General features: G+C 34.3%; 1 protein-coding gene across 2 annotated transcripts in view; it reads left to right on the forward strand.

The window, feature by feature from the left end:
• Positions 1–13167: 13167 nt before the first annotated feature.
• The window catches only part of LOC139513127 (macrophage mannose receptor 1-like), an 81920-nt gene continuing 71477 nt past the window's right edge, over positions 13168–23610 (forward strand). For both annotated transcript variants that reach the window (XM_071301353.1, XM_071301354.1), the window contains exons 1-3: positions 13168–13262; positions 20458–20609; positions 22110–22252. In XM_071301353.1, coding sequence (XP_071157454.1) covers positions 13199–13262; positions 20458–20609; positions 22110–22252 — 359 coding nt within the window. In that variant the 5' untranslated portion in view covers positions 13168–13198. The remainder of the gene's footprint in view (positions 13263–20457; positions 20610–22109; positions 22253–23610) is intronic.

The following is a 23610-nucleotide window of genomic DNA, read 5'->3' on the forward strand; positions in this document are numbered from 1 at the left end:
ATACAGTACAGCAGTATTCTAATTTGGTTCTTATGATGGCGGGTTTGGTATGCTTTTTCTTTTATTTTTGTGACTGGACTTTGAGATTTCTTCTGATAAAACATAAAGATTTGTTTGCTTTGGCGGCTGTTTGTTGAATGTGGGTGTTCCATTTTAAATCCGAAGAAATTGTGATACCTAAATATTTAGCATGTTTTACTGATTCTAATATGTGCCCATACATGTTGTAGTATAGAAGTGGATGGGACAACACAACACAACACAACACAAACGTTTATTATTCATGTCAGTGCAAATTTATTCTAGTGGAGTGGAGGTGTCAAAGGATTGTATTTTTTTAGCATTATGATATGCATTAAATTTATATTTATCCTGGACTTCATGTTCACCTATTTGACTCAAATTCTCATGGTAGATATATAACAATGTAAAATATTTATTTAAATTATAAAAGATCTAAAACTAACAATTTACAGGAGGATTCTTACAGGACATGGGATCGATAATAGGTGGCTTCGTTTCTTGTTAATGTTCGATTTTACCTGTATAAGAATGATTTTTTGTCGATCGAATCAGTCAATCAAATGGTTTACTTTTGTTTCACTTTCAATGTTGACATTCTATTCTTTTAAAAGCCTTACACACATCTATCATGCATAATCCATCTCTAGCTAATGGGTGAAATTGAAGTTCACATGAATACGAATTCAATGAGTTCGAATTATTCACTTGTCAATGAATACTTTATCATCGATGTTTCTAAGCTTATTTTGACAAAATTGAACCATACTGTCTGCTAATAGCGAATTATTATTTCACTATTTCACTTTCATTAATGATTGAACAAAAAAAAAATCAAAATTTATTTTCAGTTTATGTATCTCGTAGCTAGTGCCCCTTTTACACTCTAACCTTATACTGAGGTGGACATAGTGTTTACACTGTTGACTAGTGTCCCAGGTTTATGAGATAGACAATAGTGTAACAGCACATGCAACAGTAGTTCGTTTTGGCTTGGTACCTGGTATCTGTGAGCAGAAGTAGAAAACCCTATAATATGATGACGTCACTTATAAATGTAAAGTTTTTACACTAACAGGGTGTGTGCTTCTCAGTTGTCCTTAAATTTTAGTGTTTATTTTGTATGGCATTGTATGTTTAAAGTGCACGTTATTTTTTTGTCTTTGGTTTTCCCTGTACTGGATTGACCCTTCGGTTGTATAATTTCTTTACTAAAATATGACTTCAATTCCTTCCGACTTGAATTTAAGTCTTAAAAATATACAGAAATAATTAAAAAAAAAAGAAAAAAAAAAGAAAGACTGACTGACCGACCAACCGATTTAAAATGTTACTACCTTCTTCTTCCTTTGTAGTACAGGCCTCCCAGGGGAGTATTATCGTACTGTTTTATGTACATGTTCGATGTGAGAACAACAAATGTGCGGGTAGGTGCGAAATATCTACAGTGAAACGGTGATTCTTTAAAATAAGGTTAAAAACATGGTTGGACATCTATCGAAGCTGGACCACTTGCACGCCCCTTTTGAATGAATCAAGGGTTGTGCAGCTTACTAGTTGTTGTGGCAGTCCATTCCAGATTCTGATGGTGTCTGGGAAAAACGAGTATCGATATACTTGAGTCCTGGCAAAAGGAACAAGGAATCGTTCTTTGTGCCCTCGTACTGTTGTTGTTACTGGCTGTAAGTTTATAGATGGTATAGCAATGAGTTTGTGCACTACCCTATAAAACATGATGGCTTTACATTTAGCTCTTCTTTCCTGTAACGTATCCCAATTTAAAGTTTGTAGCATTGATGTTACACTGCTTGTTCTTCTATAATCATTCAGTACAAATCGTGCGCATCGTCGTTGTATGGCTTCTAATTTGTTTATATTGTCCTTAGTAGCTGGATCCCAGATGGTGCTAGAGTATTCCATGAGTGGTCTTACAAGCGTTTGATAGCATAAGGCTTTTGTTTCACTAGGACAGTTTTTGATGTTTCTTTGAAGAAAAGCTCTGGTCGAGTTAGCTTTCTTTGCGATGTTGTCTATATGTTTGTTCCAACTCAATGTTTTGTGTATAGAGAGGCCAAGATATTTCGCCGAGTCAACCTCTTCTAGGACATGGCCATGTATGGTGTAGTTCGCCTTAATCGTGTTCCGTTTTGTTGTTACTCTTAGGAGTTGGCATTTTTGGGGGTGGAATTCCATCTGCCAGTCTGCCTCCCATTGTTGTAGTCCATTTAGGTCGTTCTGAAGGGTGTTCGCATCTTCTTGGTTTCTTATTTGGCGGTAGAGGACACAGTCGTCTGCGAAAAGTCTAACGCTTGATGCTGACACATACTCTGGAAGGTCATTTATGAAAATGAGAAACATCAGAGGGCCAAGCACACTACCTTGTGGAACTCCAGACTGCACTGGTGAGGTTTCTGAAGATTCTCCTTCCAGGAGTACACATTGCTGTCTGTCGTCCAGAAAGTTTCTCAACCAGTCTATTGTTGTCCCTCTTATGCCATAGTGGTCGATCTTGTACAGTAGTCGCTCATGTGGGACTTTGTCAAAGGCCTTTGAAAAGTCTAAGAGGATGAGATCTATTTGCTCTTTAATGTCGATGTTCTTTGCTAGGTCTTGAATTGTGAGAATTAGTTGAGATTCACAAGACCGTTCTTTTCTAAAGCCGTGTTGAGCATCGGTCAAGATGGAGTGACATTCAAGGTGTTTTATGATATTGGTACAGATGATATGCTCCAATAATTTGCATAGAATTGCAGTTAATGATACAGGTCGGTAGTTTGATGCCTGGCTACGATCCCCTTTCTTGAATATTGGGACAACGTTTGCATTTTTCCAGTCAGATGGTAATGTGCCTTGATCAACAGAGGCTTGGAAAAAGGTGGTAAGTATTGATGATATATCAGGCGCTATTGATTTCAATAATCTTGTAGAAATTTCATCTGGCCCAGATGCTTTGTGTATGTTGAGGTTTGAAAGTAATTTGTGTATTCCGTTTTCCGAGATAGTGATGTTTTTCATCTCTGGGTACGGCTTTGTTTTCATTTTCTTTATGGTAGATTTGTCTTCATTGCTGTTGAATACTGAGGAAAACTGGTTGTTAAGTATGTTTGCTTTCATCTTGTTGTCTGAGTATGTGAGCCCATCTGTGTTTCTAAGTGGTGCTACTCCTCCATTTTCGCATCTTTTATTCTTTATGAAGCTCCAGAACTTCTTTGGGTTGGATTTCTGCTCTGGGCTTATAATGTCGTGGATATATGTTGAATAGGCTTTCTTACATTCTTAATGTTAACATTTAAACTTTTGGCCCAGTGCTATGACATATGATGTAGTAGATGAATATATATCAGATTAATGAGAACGAAAATTCTGAAAAGTGCCAAGACATGAAATCAGGGAGAAGAAGAAAAAAACTCCTGTTAACGTGTTATACTAGTATTTCTAATAATTATATATACATAATATTTGATTGGCCTCATGTAAATTAACTATATATTTGGTTTGTGAAACCTTGTGATCTTTTATAAGTTATGACGACCAGGTTGGTTGGTTGCTTAGTTGTTGGGAAATCCGACGTGAACACTAAGAATTCATGCTTGTGACGACGCGGATAACGGATGCAAAGTGACGACTGATTATCATTGCTCACACTAGTCCTTTCAAGATATAACTCTTTACAGCGTCCGTAGGTTGCCGTCTACTATAAATCAATATTTTTTTAGACCTTCCTTTCAAGCATAACCTTATTTACAAGTGGCAGTCCAATGTTCTATGCCTTATCTCCAGGATACCGACCTAACAGAGATCATCTAATAGTTTGATTGTCAACTGAACTCGTCCTGAATGTGCATGAGATATTTTCCACAGGAGTTTAACAAACAGCAACCAATAGTATTTTTAATACTAAGTATATAATTTTTTTGTAATATTTCAAATCCCTGAATACTTATGAGCATATATACTGAATGGTCAATTTAACAGGACTCTGAAAAATTCTTGCCAAAAATTCTTGTTAATTAAGGAACATATGACGAAAAATGTTATCGATGCAACAATCATCATTCCTGGACGTCTGATAAGAACAGCTATGAACACCGAGTTCATACATATCAAATATTTACAAATGGAGACCTACATTTTATCCTTTGTTTTGTAATAACTATGAATTGGGGTATAGGTTATCAATAAAGACAAATAAATCTGGATTAGAGTAGACTAAGTAAGATAATTATCGTCCTAGATAACATATTGGATAAAAAGAGATTGAATAAGTCTGCCAATTCCAAATTTAATTTACTTCTTAAAAAGTCTAAAATATATGAACATAGTGGTATAAACCATTTTTGGAGTGTAAACAAATCTTTGGATGTTTTAGATAAATTACGGGCTTTTGATGGTCCTTTTGATTCTGTTAATAGTTTTGATTTTTCTACTCTTTATACTACACTTCCACACTATCTTATTAAACAAAAGTTTTCCTATTTAATTAAATGGTCGTTTGGTAAAGCTGAATGTAGATATATTTGCTGCAACTCATTTGAAGCCTTCTTCTCTAATGAGAAAGATAAATATGCTAGATATACTTACTGGAGGTGTGATGAGATGATTGAAGCTGTTAATTTTCTCCTTGATAATATTTATGTACGTTTCGGCGACAAAGTTTATCGACAGGTTGTAGGTATCCCCATGGGCACTAATTGTGCTCCTTTAATAGCAGACTTGTTTTTGTACTGTTACGAATCACAGTTTATGACTAAACTCAGTAAAGACCCGTCGAAATTGCATTTAATTGATAAATTCAACAACACTTACCGTTATCTTGATGATATTTTTTCGTTAAATAATCAAGAATTTTCTCAATATACTGCTGAAATTTACCCCAAGGAACTTACTTTAAATAAATCAAATTTATTCGGTAATAACTGTCCTTTCCTGGATTTAGATATTTCGGTTTTAAATGGGAAACTCCACACTAAAATTTACGACAAAAGAGACGATTTTTCGTTCCCTATTGTTAATTTTCCATTTTTAGATGGTGATGTACCATCTTACGGTGTTTATATTTCACAACTTGTTCGCTATGCCCGTGTCTGTTGTGACATTTTAGATTTTAACGAACGCAACCTATGTATTACTGGTAAATTATTAAACCAGGGATATCGTTACCATAAATTACTGAAAACCTTTACTAAATTTTTCCATAGATATAAAGATTTGGTTTTGAAGTTTGGATGTACCTGTAGAAAACTTATTTCAAACGGGATAGCACATCCTCATTTTTACGGAAATGTTGTTAACCGTGCCCGGAAATTTAGAAATGATCCATGTAAACTTGTCGCTCCTTTAAAAAAAACTTATTCTAAAAGGTTACCTATTCAACACCGTAATAAGATCATTGAATATTGTTTTTATTGGAATAAATATTGATTTTGTTATCAGTAGCTTAAAAGCTTACTAAATTTTACTAGTATGTTATATATATACATATTCATGGATCTACAATCTGTCGATACCTGTAACTTGGCATTGCACAAGGTCATGTTTTTCTCTGGCTGTTTATGATGTCTTTACACTAAATCCATTGGATGTTGGATGTGTACGGATTGATAGTTTAGTCTTAGATGCATGATTTTTTTATTAGTTGTTAGTGGCTTTGAACTAGCTGTCAGATAACTGCGAGTACTCTCAGATCTGTTCATTGTGTCTTTTTGTGTCGGGATGTATAAGTACCCAGCCACGTCCACTTATATTTTTGTCCATCTGATGAGTTAAGCCTTTTTCAACTGATTTTTATAGTTCGTTCTTATGTTGTACTGTTATACCACTGTCCCAGGTTAGGGGGAGGGTTGGGATCCCGCTAACATGTTTAAGCCCGCCACATTATTTATGTATGTGCCTGTCCCAAGTCAGGAGCCTGTATATTCAGTAGTTGTCGTTTGTTTATGTGTTACATATTTGTTTTTCGTTCATTTTTTTTACATAAATAAGGCCGTTAGTTTTCTCGTTTGAATTGTTTTACATTGTCTTATCGGGGGCTGACTATGCGGTATGGGCTTTACTCATTGTCGAAGGCCGTACGGTGACCTATAGTTGTTAATGTCTGCGTCATTTTGGTCTATTGTGGATAGTTGTCTCATTGGCAATCATACCACATCTTCTTTTTTATATAGTTGTTAATTTCTGTGTCAATTGGTCTATTGTGGAGAGTTGTCTCATTGCCAATCCTAACATATCTTTTTACATATAAAACCAACAACGCAACTAATCGCCATAGTTTTTTGTTTTGTTTACAAGTCACCGAGCCTCTGGCCTTTGTTAGTCTTGTATGATTTTTAGCTCACCTGGCCCGAAGGGCCAAGTGAGCTTTTCCCATCACTTTGCGTCCGTCGTCCGTCGTCCTGCGTCCGTCGTCGTCCTGCGTCCGTCGTCGTTAACTTTTACAAAAATCTTCTCCTCTGAAACTACTGGGCCAAATTAATCCAAACTTGGCCACAATCATCATTGGGGTATCTAGTTTAAAAAATGTGTGGCTTGACCCGGCCAACCAACCAAGATGGCCGCCATGGCTAAAAATAGACCATAGGGGTAAAATGCAGTTTTTGGCTTATAACTCAAAAACCAAAGCATTTAGAGCAAATCTGACATGGGGGTACAATTGTTTATCAGGTCAAGATCTATCTGCCCTGAAATTTTCAGATGAATCGAACAACCCCTTGTTGGGTTGCTGCCCCTGAATTGGTAATTTTAAGGAAATTTTGCTGTTTTTGGTTATTATCTTGAATACTATTAAAGATAGAGATAAACTGTAAACTGCAATAATGTTCAGCAAAGTAAGATTTACATATAAGTCAACATGACCGAAATGGTCAGTTGACCCCTTTATGAGTTATTGCCCTTTATAGTCAATTTTTAACCATTTTTCGTAAATCTTAGTAATCTTTTACAAAAATCTTCTCCTCTGAAACTACTGGGCCAAATTAATCCAAACTTGGCCACAGTCATCTTTGGGGTATCTAGTTAAAAAACTGTGTGGCGTGACCCGGCCAACCAACCAAGATGGCCGCCATGGCTAAAAATAGAACATAGGGGTTAAATGCAGTTTTTGGCTTATAACTCAAAAACCAAAGCATTTAGAGCAAATCTGACATGTAGTAAAATTGTTTATCAGGTCAAGATCTATCTGCCCTGAAATTGTCAGATGAATCGGACAACCCGTTGTTGGGTTGCTGCCCCTGAATTGGTAATTTTAAGGAAATTTTGCTGTTTTTGGTTATTACCTTGAATATTATTATAGATAGAGATAAACTGTAAACTGCAATAATGTTCAGCATAGTAAGATTTACAAATAAGTCAACATGACCGAAATGGTCAGTTGACCCCTTTAGGAGTTATTGCCCTTTATAGTCAATTTTTAACAATTTTCATAAAACTTCTAAATTTTTACTAACATTTTCCACTGAAACTTCTGGGCCAAGTTCAATATAGATAGAAATAATTGTTAGCCGCAAGAATGTTCAGTAAAGTAAGATGTACATACACATCACCATCACCAAAACACAATTTTAAACATTGTTTAATATTCACATAGACCAAGGTGAGCGACACAGGCTCTTTAGAGCCTCTAGTTTAATTTTAGTTTCGTGTGTATAATTCTGAGTTTAGTATGACGTCCACTATCACTGAACTAGTATACATATTTTCAAGGGGCCAGCTGAAGGACGCCACCGGGTGCGGGAGTTTCTCGCTACATTGAAGACCCTTTGGTGGCCTTCGGCTGTTGTCTGCTCTATGGTCGAGGAGTTGTTGCTTTGACACATTCCCCATTTCCTTTCTCAATTTTAGTATGTAAGAGTCATATAATGCTAGTAATCTAGTGGAAAGTTAAATAACATAAATACCGAACTCAAAGTAAAGTTCGAATCGGAAAGTCCCCTATCAAATGGCAAAATCAAAAGCTTCAACACATCAAACGAATGGAAAACAAATGCTGGTACAGGTATTTCCTTATGTATATAAAGTAGTGGAAACCTGGGGCGCGTTTTTTGTGTTCTTCGGTAGTGAGCCAGAAGAGGTCCATTTCTATTTTTTTGCATTGGGAAGATCTTCTGGCTCTCTTCCACCTCTTCTTTTTAAATAGGTGGTTTAGACAGCAGAGGCACAAAACAAACATGGCGTCGTTTAGTCTAAATGACATTCATAAATTAATTAATGAAGATATACTTAAGAAATAATTCATGGGGGCTTGAATATATCGTGATTTTACCACGGGTTGGCCCTTTATGACAAATATTTTACCCCTGAGCGATAGCGAGGGGTAAAATATCGGCATAAAGGGACAACCCGTGGTAAAATCTAGATATATTCAAGCCCCCATGAATTATTTCGTTTCTGATAGGACACATACGGCAATTCTTTTGGATCGAAGCGCTCTAGGTGTAGGCAAATATTTGCCGTTCCCATAAATATACGCACTAATAAACTAGCGTAAAAGAACGGAGCAAACTGCATTAGTGACATGCTTAAACTATTTAAAATAATGTATTTAGACAGTTTTGGATGAATTTGAATGATAATTTATTTATATGTCTTATATGATGTACAATAAAGGGCTTTTGCCACATTTTAGCATCATTTGTGTATGTTTCCTTGTGATGATTTTCGGATTCACAAGCGTGTATTTTCCCGTAAAATGCTTATTCTAACGTCATTGTTCTATGACGTCGGGTATCTCATTCATAAAAAAGCATATGACGTGGGAGTACAATCGGAACAGCACTGGCAATATATTCATATTTTACCACGGGTGTGTACTCAAAGCGTTTGAAGGACGTCATGTTAGAATAGAATATGAGCTTTTTATAAACGTTTTTATGGTATGCCAGCTTTAGTAGGACATATATGTAGGACGATAAGCTGGATGAATATAAGAACTACACGGACAGTAACAGTTAAGGGACAACTCTTTGAAATTCTAGAGACGGAATTTTGATTCTTCTTTAGGTACAGAAAACCATCAACATTTTGAAGATTACTTTCCGGCGCATGCCTGATTGAGGTTGCTAGTTCATTTCAATTTTTCTTTTATTTATTAAACTTTACAATTTTATTGAACTTTTAATTTTTTACATTTTTTTTAATTATATTTTCATTTGTGATTAACACTTATTTCAATACTCATGATTGGGCTAGTAGTCAGTTTAAATCAATAGATGAGGAATGAAGAAGGAAAGAGGACATCATTATTCATTTTAATTTGTCGCTAATCATGCCTATTTTTGTTTTGCTCTTACCAGGCAACCATATTCATAAACGAAAATCTCCTGTCCCCCATCCCAATAAATAAATAAATATCATATGGTTTTTTCTTATCTAACACAAAATTGATGCTAATTTTTAACGCCCAGTGACAAATGTTTCATGCATGCTCAGGAAACACGAGAGAAAAAGTCGGGTATATAATATAAAAACGAAGAGATGTGATATGACTGCTGATGACGCAACTATCATAATATGAAGTAGTGGATGAAAGCAATAATAGGAAACCGTAAGGCCTTCAACAATAATAAAAAAAAAAAACCGACACTGTAAAGGCGTTTATAAAACGCCATGAAAGTGTGAAACAATTCAAACGATAAAACTAATACGGACTAATTATACAAAACAAAACAATTTGAAAAATACCAAATATGAGTTGAGACATGAACCAACGACAAACAGTAAACTACATGCTCCTGACTTGGGACAGGTTCATAAAGAATATGGCAGAAGTTGATTATATAAAAACGAAGATGTGGTATGATTGCCAATGAGACAACTCTTCACAAGAGACCAAATGATACAAAAATTAACAGCCATAAGTCACCTGACCATATGGCTTTTAACAATAAGCAAAGCCAATACCACATAGTGAGCTATAAAAGGCCCCGAAATCACAAATGTAAAACAATTCAAAGGAGAAAACTAACGGCCTAATTAATGTATAAAATAAAGTGAACGAAAAACAAAGAAGTAACACAGCAACTAACGGCAACCACCGAGTTCCTGTCCCAAGTCAGTAGCCTGTAAGTCACTGACTTACAGGCTACTGAATTGGGACAGGCACATACATACAGAATGTGGCGGGATTAAACATAGTAGCGGGATCCCAACCATTTCCTAACCAGGGACAGTGATTTAACAGTACAACAACTAGTTTGTGAGCGCTCGATCCTCCTCGAAGCTGAAACAGTAGTGTAGCAGTACAATATAAGAACAACCTGTGCAAATCAGTTGAAATTTGATTAACTGAAAAGATCGGTACGAGATACTCAAAAGAAACCGGCCAACTAACATTAAGACCATAGACTCAAAACATCAAACAAAGAGTATTTGCAATTACTGGAAGTTTGTTCAAAGCTAGTTGCAACTAGTTCTGAAATAAATCTTGTTCTCCCAGACTGAAGTATCAATCAGTACACAACCAACTGATAAAATTTATTAAAAAGAAAAGTATAGGAAACGTCTGGTTTACGTTGCATACTAACATATGGATCGATATACAATGAAAGCATTTGAAAAGTGGTAGTCCGAAGGTTTTGACCATCGAAATTTTGCATTAGAAATAATAGTTAGGACCTGAGAAGATTTTCTTCAAGGACCACCAGAAAAAAATGATTTTGAGAACTTTCTGAAAGCTTTGCTTTATACAAAAATAATCCAGTTCGGTTACTTTAAAAAAAAAAAATAGATAGACTAAGATGTCCTTTTTGTAAATTGATCCGAGTCATATTCCAGACAAATATTAACGAATTCTTGTGCAGGATAAGATTATTCTTAAAAATCAAATAGTGGAGTGTAAAGCCTGATTTGTTTAGCAACATTGGATTGAAGAAAAGCATAAAGAAAATTGTAACGAACAGAGCACAATTTTACAGTCATGTCTACTGGACGTATCTTAATTTTCTAAAAAAAATCGTAAACTTAATTTAATTCATCCCACATAACAAGAACCTGCTGTATTCGACGGCAATTTAATTTTTTTATTTTAAGGATCTTCCGTTGAATATCTCCAGAAGAGGTCCAGATTCATTTTTTTGAACTCTTCACTAGAAGACATTCTGGAGATGTACAGAAGAGACCAATAAAACACGCCCCTGGTATAGCTAGCTTAACCTCTAGCATGTATTACAGTCACATAAAATTCCATTGTATTGAAAACAACGTGTGAACAAAATAACCAGACATAATACTAGTAGTTAAAAATGTCAGAAATAGGGTACATTAGTTACCGTTATGTTATCTTGAATCTTTTAAGTCACTATAAAAACAAACAAGTTTGTTAACAAAGAAAAACAAAATGGCAAATATACATTTCCCATATGTAGGTTTAGCTGGTATATTGGTACTAAGGTGGAGAAATTGATAATTTCAAAATTGAAATCGTTTGTCATACATTCTGGTACTGAAATGACCACATACTAATATGTCAAATACGAGGTAAAATGCGTCTCAATAGCAGGCAGGGGAAACTGTGTCTGTTGTTTCTTTGCTGTCTAGTTCTGAATAGAACCCCGGAATTAGAAAAGTTTTGATTGTTGATGGAAAGAGCACCATCAATATATCTGAATGTAAAATTAAATAATCTAGCTTCTTCGATCTTCTTGTATTTGAGAAGGAACTCCAACTCTTATGAAAATAAGAAAAGGTCGGCAAGGAAAGACACACAGTTCGTTCCCATAGGAATGCCGACAATTTGCTGAAAAAGTCTACCTCCAAATTCAACAAATATGTTGTCAATAAGAAACTCCAGCATACTGATCAATTGTCACGGATCTTACGTGCGGCTCCTTGATGAAAAAATCTCACCCGCGTATTTTTTTTACCGAGGGTATAGTTTGCCGGCCTCGATGGTCTCCAGATCCGCGGTAGCCTGCACGGGTCTTACTTGCGTTACTGTGTGTAACATGTTGTACTATTTTGTTCACAATTAACAAAAATATGCCATAAGTAATAAATTTTCAAATCGACAATCGGAATGAATGATTTTGTTCTCATAAATTAGTACATAGCTACAGAGATAATAACAGTTCATATATAATACATATCTTTGTTTCGCATGTGTGAAAATAAATAACATTATAATAATATTACAGTTCCTCTAATTTAGGAGGACAGACTTTCAATGATATATATCGTATAAATCTACACAATTTTTCTAGTTCTACAACATTTTCAGATGAGAATACATTTTTAAATTTAATAATTTTTGCATCAGTATGCTCATGACCAGTGCATTGAGTAGAAAGTTTTTCAGGCATGCTCAACGTTGTGCACATCAAAAGTGTTGAAAACTTTGCCAGTCAAAGTCACATGCTCAGTGTTTTTATGTATAAAAAGACTTAATAATTAGTAGATGTCATTTAGTCGGCCCCATTTAGTTACTTTTACCTCCCAGTAGGATTTCAGTAGTGTCGGGCTAGAATTGGTGCGTGATGTTGCATTTCCTTATATGCATTTCTTGTACTGCAATACTTTCAATCCCTTTAATTAGTCAAGGTAATGCATATCAAATCAATTAAAATATAGAACACTGATTTCGCTATACACTACATAAGAGTAGTGTAACGAAATCGAGCTCAATATTTTAATCATTAGATTGATGCATATCATGCATTAAATCCTGTTATTATAAATGTCCACATTAAATCTACATTGCATTAATAGATCAACGAATTTGATTTGTTATATATATGAATTATAATCATTTGAGTTAAGTACCTGAAGTACCTTACATATGAGGCATCGCTGTATAAGTCAATATATCAACAATATTGATAAAAAATTATCTGGTGTACGGGTACAATCTGGACATAGATATGTCTGTACCTAACATTTATATATCTAATACTTTAAACTTTGTATCTTTACTATTATTTGCCATTCACATCTTCAATGAGGTTCCTATGGGAAAAAGAAACACATAATTATGTAAAACTATTTAACTGATGTTGCAAAAAAATATCTTGATTGTGCTAATATTTACAAAAGGTGAAACAAGTAACTTTTTAAAGTGAAAAATCATTCATATTCTAAGCGTGAATGAAATACATTTATCAAAAGCAACTCCCCATTACCTCCTCTTGAAACTCCCTTTACTCAACCGCATATCTAAAATTTTCTGTATTCTCTCCATGTAGAATGTAAAATGATGGTGCCTTTTAATTCATTACGGATTTTGGTTACTTTTTGTTTGATATGTATAATCTCAGGTATGATTTTTCTTAATTCAGTAGGAAACTCAGGTTCTAATAGCTCTATATCTTCTACCTCCCAATACTCATTTGATTTTCAACGTTAAATTAATTGGTCATTTGATATTTACCCGTGGGACAAATACTATATACCCCCACAAATAGAAAAAAAAATATGAGTAACTAAGGTTCAACGCAAGTGTTGGCCGTTTCGACCTCAAACTACGAAAAGTACAAAAATCTACGACTAGTAATCTTAATTTTAGTATGAATCCGTCTTTATTCAGATAAAATAAATGTACAAATGAATAAAGGTTTGGGAAAATAACAAAATGAACTCTTTATATGCAAGCAGACGGAAAAATATATATACTAGTATACATATATGTTTGGAAAAAACATGCCGATAAAAACTAATTTTGACAAATTCCTAAAACATTTTATGGATTGTAATTAAGATCCCCATCCACCTTAAATAAACATGTATATTTGATACATAATCGTTCAATGTATCAAACATGCATGAGCTTAGTTACGTATCACCAATAACAATGATGTTAAATGATCAAATATCTTCCTCTTTCATAAATAAATAAATAATCTTTATTTCAAGAGGATGATCCCATTAGTTAAAACTAATCTTCCTGAGAGTCCTCAAAATAATAATAACATATTTATAAGTCATGCATTACTAATAATTTTCAAAGAAAAAGTTGTTTTGTATTCTGTGACTTTTTAAAAGATTTTGACAAAGTTTACCACAGAGGTCTTATATGGAAACTAAACGCTTATTGTATTGACAGAAGCTTATTACATTGCCAGGAAGATTATCTGCAGTAAGGAAATCTGATGTTCAGTAGTTGTCGTTTGTTTATTTGGTTCATAAGTGTTTCTCGTTTCTCCTTTTTAATATAGATTAGACCGTTGGTTTTCCCGTTTGAAAGGTTTTACACTAGCATTTTTTGGGGCCCTTTATAGCTTACTGTTCGATTTGAGTCACGGCTCCGTGTTGAAGATCGTACCTTGACCTATAATGGTTTACTTTTATAAATTGTGACTTGGATGGAGAGTTGTATCATTGGCATGCCACATATTCCTATCTAAGTAGTGCAGCATAATCCGTCTTATTCCTGTTGTAATCTCTTCTTTCTATCGTTCGCTTTTACACTTGATTACCAGTCTCCACAACAAATCTGGTTGTCTTCTGTAGGGTATCCACTGTCCATATACCTCCTCTTTGAGTGGTGTTTCTGAGTGCCATATCTAGTCTATCAGTGCCTGGTGTATTTTGAATGACTGTAAAATGTGTGTAGTATCTTGCTCGAATTCTCCAAAAGGACAAATTGGACATGGAACAACTTTCATGCTTTTTTAGATGTTAATTGAGTCTGTTGTGTCCTGCCCTTAGTCTGATTTTGGTAGTTTGTTCAGATCTTATAAGCAGTGGTCACTGTCTGTGGTGTTGAACAGAGATTTGATAAAAGTCTTCATCTCTCTGTAGTAGATCCAACATGTAAATACGGTTTGGATATTGAGGACATGCACCATTATTCTTTAATTGTTCTTTTTATATAAATGAAAAGGTTATTCTGCTTAATAGTCTCAGCTGGCTTCCCGAAGGCTCCAATTAAAACTATTGGTTTTTGAAAAAGAGATGATTTCCTATGATCAAAATGTGCAAATTGGTAAACAAGTGTTTTGTTTTATAAAGAGATCAAAATCATTCCTCTTAGTATAGTATCAACATAGTTAAAACGCACATCATCATCATTTTCGTCATCCTCCTAATCTACGTCGTTATATTTCTTCATCCCCGGTCCCCTTTTCAGTTAAGTTAAATAAAAATTATGTTGTTTATATTATATAATTCGGTCTCACATTCAATTTGTATTGTTATATATATATATATATTGTATTGTGGAGAAGACTTTATATATATATATATGTTTTATTGTGTCTGATCCTTTTTGCTTTGAGCAAATAAAATATGTTTCAAACTAAATCGGTGTAGCAGACTGGACTTTCCTCCCGTTGTTGTTCAGTGCCGTGCTTTGCTAACTTATCGGCTTGTTCATCACCTCAATGTTGAAGGAATGTTTTAGATTTTTGATGGTGTATAAAGCTTGTTCGAGCTGGGTTAGCTTGTCTGGCGTTTGTCAAAGCGTGTAGCACATGCAGAGAGGGAATCAATCAGGAATACTACTTGAGTTGCGTTATCGACTTTGTTTTTTATGGGTTTTGCAGCATGAATAAGAGCTTCTTCTTCAGCTCTGTAGTTTTCGTTATGTAGGCCTGTTGGTATTGCCTTTGATTGTTGATCTCCGTTGGGGTACGTAATAAATATTGTAATGTTTGAGGTAGTGTTCACGAGGGATCTGTTCTAAGCCCTCTTCATTTTGTTTTATATATTAATGATATTGCTGATAGGTTTACATCACTATATCGGCTCATTGCTGATGATACAACATTCAACAATTCTTGTAACAATGAAAACCAGATTATAAAAAATATCCACATCAATACATAACTTAAGCAGTGTTAAGCACCGGGGAGATACCATCCGTAATGACGCAAAACGGAACAAACATGTTGAAAGAATAATTACTAGTGAAATTAAACAATTTTTCGTGAAATTAAATACCGATTTTCTCGAATTAATTTAGAAAATCTGAACCTTCTAGATTTTTATTCGACCAATTTTTCAATATGCCTCGGAAGTGAAGGACAATTTTTGAATATGTTTTTCACATAAATTCAAAAACCTGCAATTATAGGCCACAAGAACTCTGCAGTTGGATGTTAATCTCTTTAAGGAAGAAGAAAATGAAGAAAATCACAGATGTAATATGCACCTGAGAACCTTATTACGTAATCTTGTCCCACCGTGTGTCACAAGGTCCAACAACCAACTATCCTTGGTGAAATAGTCATACTATTGTTGAATGTACTGCTGCTTAACCCGTTTTAGTGTAGTCTTTTATGTTCCTTCGTATGAAACCTAGTGTTTTGTTACCTTTGCCCTCTTTATTGTCAATATGTCTGTCTCAGATTAGGTTACATGGGCACTTGTCTCAGAAAAAAATGTTATATCAAGGTATATAGGATTTTTTTTTCTGAGACAAGTGCTTGTGTTAGGTTATCGCTGATTGTTACTCCTAGGTATTTGCTGGCTTCAATGGTGTCTAATGTGTGTTCATGTAGATTGTTATTAGTTTATATCACATGATCTTGAATTGCATTCGGATTACAGTGCATTTTTTCGCATTGAAGCTCATATGCCATTTATTTTCCCAGTCCTCTAATGATGCTATATCTGTCTGCAGTAGGTTACTTTCTGCTTGGTTACCGTTGTTATGGTTCTATAGAGAAGGTTGTCATCTGCAAGTAGTGTGTTCTCTAATGATGTTGTTGTTTCTGGCATGTCGTTTATGTAGGCCAGGAACAGCAAAGGTCAAAGAACTGTGCCTTGGGGTGTACCAGAGAGTTCTGCATGGTACCTGTACAGAGACATCACCCTCTATGATAACGCGTTGCATCCTGTTTTGTTTGTTTTAGGGTTTACTTCGTAATACACAGGTTTATGTAGTTGGCGATGGTGTGGCACTTTATCAAAAGATTTTGCGAAATCTGGTAGGATGATTATCTACTTGGCTGTTACATGGGAACAGTATATCTGGCTTTTTAATTTCGAATTCTTATGTGTATAATTACTTAAGAAATAATTGATGCAAGCTATACTATATTGTAGTTTTAACATGGGTAGGCACTATATTCGTGATTATTTTTGCCCGAGCGATAGTGAGGGCTAAAATAACACGAATATAATGCCTACCCAAGGCATGTTAAAACGGCAATAAAGTATAGCTTGCATCAATTATTTCGACTATTCTGAATAGGACAAATGTCAATCATAGTTCTTTAAGGTAATTTCTATGTCCGATAAGTATAAGTGTAAAAGCGTTTGTGTAGGCTCTTCCATGAACATGATAAACCTCCCTTTTTTGTTTGTAAAGAAGAAAACGGCTGGCACTGTGCTTTGTCAGATGGAGGAGTTTGAACAGTCAGCATGAACGGGTGTCGTATCTAGGTCAAATATGTCAATTTCGGAATGTAACACATTACAGTCATAATTAAGTCCCGTCATAATAAATGAATTACTGAGTAACATCATGTGCACCATTTAAGTGTTTGAAAGTGTTTAAAAGTTAAGGAAATACATGAAGTACGTGATAATTTGATAAAATGAAGAGATCAATATACGCATGTGCAAACAAATTTTATTGGATTTAGAGCATGGGTTTGTTCACAGAGCGAAAGAAGCAAGTCATATTAGTACAGGGTTTTAATTATATCTGGTATTATTTTATTGTTGTTGTTGATTTTAGGGGGTTATGAACTTTCTAGTCATCTGTAATTCCTGAAGTGTAATCATAATTTAAATAAGCAATCAAAATTGTAAGTCCAATATTTGGTAACAAGAGAACACCGCATATGAATATCCAAACACACCCGGTAACATTCGGATATCCGTTCGGAACTACAAAGGGAAAGTCATTCGGAACTAAAAAAAACGCGGGAAAGTATAATAGAACATAAACAAAGTTTCTAACGAAAATGCAGAGTTACTGCATTGCACTATTAGTATTAGCAAGAAATTGGCGATTTATTGTAAGTATTTGACAATACAAACTTAGGTGTTACGGAAGCAGGACAAATCGCCCCACTGGCAAAATGCCCCACACAAAATCTCCCCACTTTTTCTCCAACTCGCCCCACTATTAAAAAAATCGCCCTAAACGGGTTTACCAACTCGCCCGACTTTTTAGAAAATAGCCTCACTTGTGAAAAGGGTTAAATCCCGTTAATTTTTCCCCGGTCAACTCGCCCAACTTATTGAAAAAAGGTAAAATCTACTTCAATATATAATTTTCAGGTCTTCCAACTAGCCCCACTCAAGAGACATATATGTGTATATATGTCACTCAGAGACATATATGTGTATATATGTCACTCAGAGACATATATGTGTATATATGTCTCTGATATGTCTCTGCCCCACTTAAATGAAAACTAATTTACACAGAATACCAAAAAAAAAACGAAATTTATTAAACCATTATTTTTTAAGTTGAATGATGTTTAACATTCTTAAAATATAACTGCAAATACATTATCGTATCATTCATTGGAGAATAACTTTATACTTGTGAGCTTAGTTGTTTAGCAATTGAAAAGAAACCTGTTAATTGTATCATAATCATACAATTGAAGGATTTCAATTAACAGCAATTTGATGTTATATAGCACTTCACCAAGGTTTTCATAGGTATTGAAGTGGGGCAGGTAGATATACAAAGGGATTGCATCTTTTTTCATAAGTGGGGCGAGTTGACACTAATAAATTCATTGTGGTTTATCTATTTGTCCTGAGTGGGGCTAGTTGGCAAACCTTATTTTAGCGGGATTTTAACCCTTTTCATAAGTGAGGTATGTTGTTTTACCTTTTTGCAATGGGATTTTACCCTTTTTCATAAGTGGGGCGAGTAAGTAAACAAGAGTGGGGTGAGTTTGTAAAAAAGTGGGGCGATTTGCCAGTGGGGCGATTTGTCATGGATTCGGTGTTACTTATCGGCGACTGCAATGATTTGCAAAGTCCAACGGCTGTTTTGTTAGACAAGCCCCACGGCCCCAGCCAGTCGGATTTAGAGGGGGGCCCGACTTACCCCCCCACACCTTTTCTGAGAAAATTTGGTTGATTATATAGGGAATCACTGAAGCATGACTGGAGGGGGCCCCCTCTCTGGCAGTAAGTGGACCACAACTTATGAAAATTTCTGGATCTGACATAGTCCAAATTATGAAATAATTATGAGGGTCTGGATGGGGGGTCTGTTATTCTGTAAACATTTAATTTTCATCCCTTTTTTCTCTAATCTTCAAAAAATTAACCCCTTTTTTCTCTAATCTTCAAAAAATTAGACCATTCATTTCTCTAATCTTCTTTTTTTGTGCCCGTTATTCTCTAATCTTCATTTATTAAGGGCATTATTCTTTAATCATTTAACCCCATCCAAACCCTCAATTATGACATCTGGCCAGACATCATAATTATTTGGACTAGATCAGACACTGCCAGCTTGTCTCTCAAAACAGTCGTTGGACGTCAGTAATCTTGGTCTAAAAATGCCTAGTCCAAATAATTATGACTTTTGGCAAGGCTATTTTTATTTCTGGGATGTCTTCCTATGACGAAGGCGTCCCAGAAAAAAATTTAAAATAGCCTTGCCAGACAATAATCATGATAATTATTTGGACTAAAATATGCCTGTATTTCTACAATTTATCATGTTGGAATTTAGTCCAAATATTTATGATGTCTTGGAAGGTTATTTTAAATTTTTGCTTTGACGCTTTCTTGTGATGTAAGGCATCAAAGAAAAAATATATAAAAGCCTGTCTAGACGTCATTAATATTTGGACTAGTTGGGATTCACCTAGTCCAATAATTATTAGTAGGCTATTTTATATTAAAATTTTTTCTAGGACGACTTCCTACGTCTGGCAAGACTATTTTAATATTTTCTTGGACGCCTTCCTACGTCTGGCAAGGCTATTTTAATTTTTTCTGAGATGCCTGCCTAGGACGTAACCAGAAACCAGTTATTCTTATTTCACGGCTTTAAATTATTTTTAATTTTCATGGCTTGAAAAACCATTCAAGATAATATGCAAATGAAATTTATACTGAAAAGCCTATCAGTTTCATTTTTTGGTTAGACATACTGTTCCCAGCTCTATGTAAATTAGTTTGTGTTAGTCCTGAAAAGAAAAATTATTGGTGCCGTAATATATGCATAGGTACCAAAGTATATTAAAATTCCTGCAATTTATCATATTTAAGGTTTTACAAATGTACAATACATTTACAGTATTATCAAATAATAGAATTCCCATTAAATTATGAAAATTTAACAGCACTGGGTTTTCTAAATCAAGATCATTCTTATCTAAAAACAGCTTCAGTATTCTTTTTATTTAAAAGTAATATTCATTGCAGAATATCTGTTTGAAAAAAAAAGTGTCATGCATGATACAATCATACTTTTTTACAGTCATCATTATTTTAAAGCATCATTTTGAAATATATATGAGAAATTATAAGAGATATGATATGTTTTATTTACTATTGATTTTCAGTGTATCACCTTTATAGTTTCAGGTCAGAAATGTCCGTTGTATTGGCAACAACGTGGGAGTATATGTTATAGATTCAGATATGTTAACCTTATGTCTTGGAATGATGCTGAAAATTGGTGTAAATCTCAGACTGCACATCTTGTCAAGTTTGAAAATACTAATGAAAGGGTAAGATATTTAAATCAGTCCACAAAAGATTTATTTTATTAATGTTGAAAAAATCATCTTGAATAACAGTTGAGGAAATTTAATCTTTGGCTGATTTGTCAATGACTATTATATTTCTAAATTATTATGCCCTGTCAAGCCTGTAAACTGTAAATAAAAATTAACATTTATATTCTATTGCCGAGAAAACAATGCAGTTCATATGGATATAATGGGTTGGCTTGTATAGGCAATAATTTTAAGTAGATTATTTTGTTGAAGATTATCTTTTCTGTAATTATCTTTGATCTTGATTATTTTGTATTAAATCATTTTGACCTACTCCCAAATGGCTCAATCAAAAGATACAATGGCTTGGAATATATGTCATTTGTGTATCTCATGACGGAGTCAAAAAGCGAGACATAGGTACAATGTATGCTGTTTCCAGTGTTTTTGGTGGCAGCAGCGTCAACAATGTATTAGTTTGTGATTAGGTCAGTTTATTAGGAACCACTAGTGGTAAGTCAATGATATTTGGTATGCAGTTGTATAAGCATTGGCATATCTCATTTCCATGGAGATTATTTGGCCCCATCCCCTCAGTGATGGTCTTTTGACTTTGAAACTTTTGCTTAGTTTTCATGTATTAGTTTTGTGATTACATGTAGGTGGTTTATGTGGAAACACTAGTGGTAGGTCAATGATATTTGGTATACAGTTGTGTTACCATTGGCACATCTCATTATCACGGAGATTATTTGACCCAACCCACTCAGTTATGGTTAATTGACTTTGAAATTAACTTTTAAATTTTGCTTAGTTTACATGTATGAGTGTTTAGGTTTGTTTAAGGGAAACTACTTATGATATTTTTCAATGGTATTTGGCATGCAGTTGTATTAACATTGGCACATCTCATTTCCAAATAGACTGTTTAGCCATGTACCTTCAGTCATGGTTTATTGACTTTCAATATTTGTAAGAATTACACGTTAAAGTGTTGCTATTTTAATTTCAAAATTTGCATTATTGAAATTACATAAAAGCCAGACATATCTCTGTAATAACAGTTTATATGTTTTAGTATCTAATGATTGTCAGTTTAAATTGGATTCACTGGTGCTCTCGCCTAAAAACAAGCATTGTTACTACAGCTATAAATAGTCTACCATTATTTGATGAAGCCTCAAAACCTTTTTTTTGGAGAACTGCTAATTTAAAAGTTTAGGAAAGTAATGATCATAACATTCCATTTCTGCACACTGCATTTTTTTCTGTTTGTCATATTTATTTATTAGTGATCTGATCTGATCTGATCTGATTTCATTTTATTTTATCATTTTATCATGTGAAACAAAATATTCTATATGAGTGATTTAATTTATGGGTTAATTAGAACTTCCAACTGGAAAAACAAATAAATAAATTATCTGCAAGGACCCAACAGAATCACAAACATGAAGACAAAAATGTTATTAAGATTTTTTAATATTTCTTTTTGATTACCTTTATTTGCAGAATTGGATGATGAGTAGAACAACACAAATCTTAACTCAAATCAAAAAGCCGAATTATAGATTTTGGACTGGATTAAACAATATAGATCAGAGTACATCAGCGTATACATGGGCTGATGGCAGTCCTGTCAGTCCTCTTGTAACGTAAGTACATTACTCTTGTATTTGTTTGTGTCGTTGGGTTGCTATCTTTTTATATGACTGCAATTTTTTTTGGCGTCATATGATGCTATCATGTCGTCTGCGTCATGGTCATCTGCGTCATCGTCGCCCCAGACACATTTGGTTTCACAATAACTTTAGTTTTAGTCAATAGATCTCTTTAAATTTTTACCAGAAGGTTCAATATAATTTAAGAAAGGTTGGGATTGATTTTTGGGGTTATGGTCCCAATAGTTTAGGAATTAGGGGCCAAAAAGAAGGCCCAAAATAAGCATTTTTGCAGTTTTCAAACAATAACTTTTGTTTAAGTGTATGAATCTCTCTGAAATTATACCACAAGTTTCCATACCATGAAGGGATGGTTAGTATTTACTTTGTGGGGTTATATGGCTCAAAATGTTATAGAATAAGGGGCAAAAAAAGGGGAGCAGTAGTTTTTTAATTTTTTTCCCCCAAATTTCTCAAATTACAAATTTTTGAAAAGTTTGAAGAAAAAATCTTTAATTGCACAATATTGTGCAATAGATTTGTAAGATCTTGACATTTGTTTTGTGTCAGAAACCCATATTATGTCAAAAATTTGATCACAATTCAAATTCAGAGCTGTATCAAGCTTGAATGTTGTGTCCATAATTGCCCCAACTGTTAAGGGTTTGACCCCTGCGGTATTATAAAGCTGCGCCCTGCAGAGCACCTGGTTAACATATTCAAATATCTCTTTTTAACTTATTTTGTTACCTGAAAATCTTAGGATTATTTGCATTCTTAAGGCAGGGATGATATCGCATTTATTTATTTCTGTAAATCTGTTTTCCACAAACATGGCATTTAGTTTCTCCGTGGAATTTCTCTAATAGTTTCAGAGGTATAACCTTTTCATTTTATTTAAATCTAAAATGTTCTGCTTTTGTAGGATAGGTGTGATATTAAGAATCTACATGACCTGTTTTATGATGGTGCACTACCATTGTTAAACTATCCGCTGCCTCCATCAAATGATCCCCACCATCATCCTGCTAATGATTGCTTATCACTAGTACACACCTGACATGAAAACACATGAACAAACAAAATTTATAGCATTATCTAATTGCTGATAAAAAATTTGGATCAAAAAATAAAATTTAAATGTAATTACAAAGAAATAATTTTAAAAAGTTGAACATGCTTTTTTTGACTTACACAATCAGCATCCCCCTTTTAAAACGAGTTCAAGGTAGAGACTTTTTTTTATAAAAACGAACTCATCATGATGAATCACTTTAGCTATTTTAGTTAATTATAACCATTTCAGTTTACTTGCCCTCCAAAAATCTGTATTTAACAATGTCATTTTTCAA

The sequence above is a fragment of the Mytilus edulis genome, chromosome 2 (assembly GCF_963676685.1).
Source record: "Mytilus edulis chromosome 2, xbMytEdul2.2, whole genome shotgun sequence".
Lineage (NCBI taxonomy): Eukaryota > Metazoa > Mollusca > Bivalvia > Mytilida > Mytilidae > Mytilus > Mytilus edulis.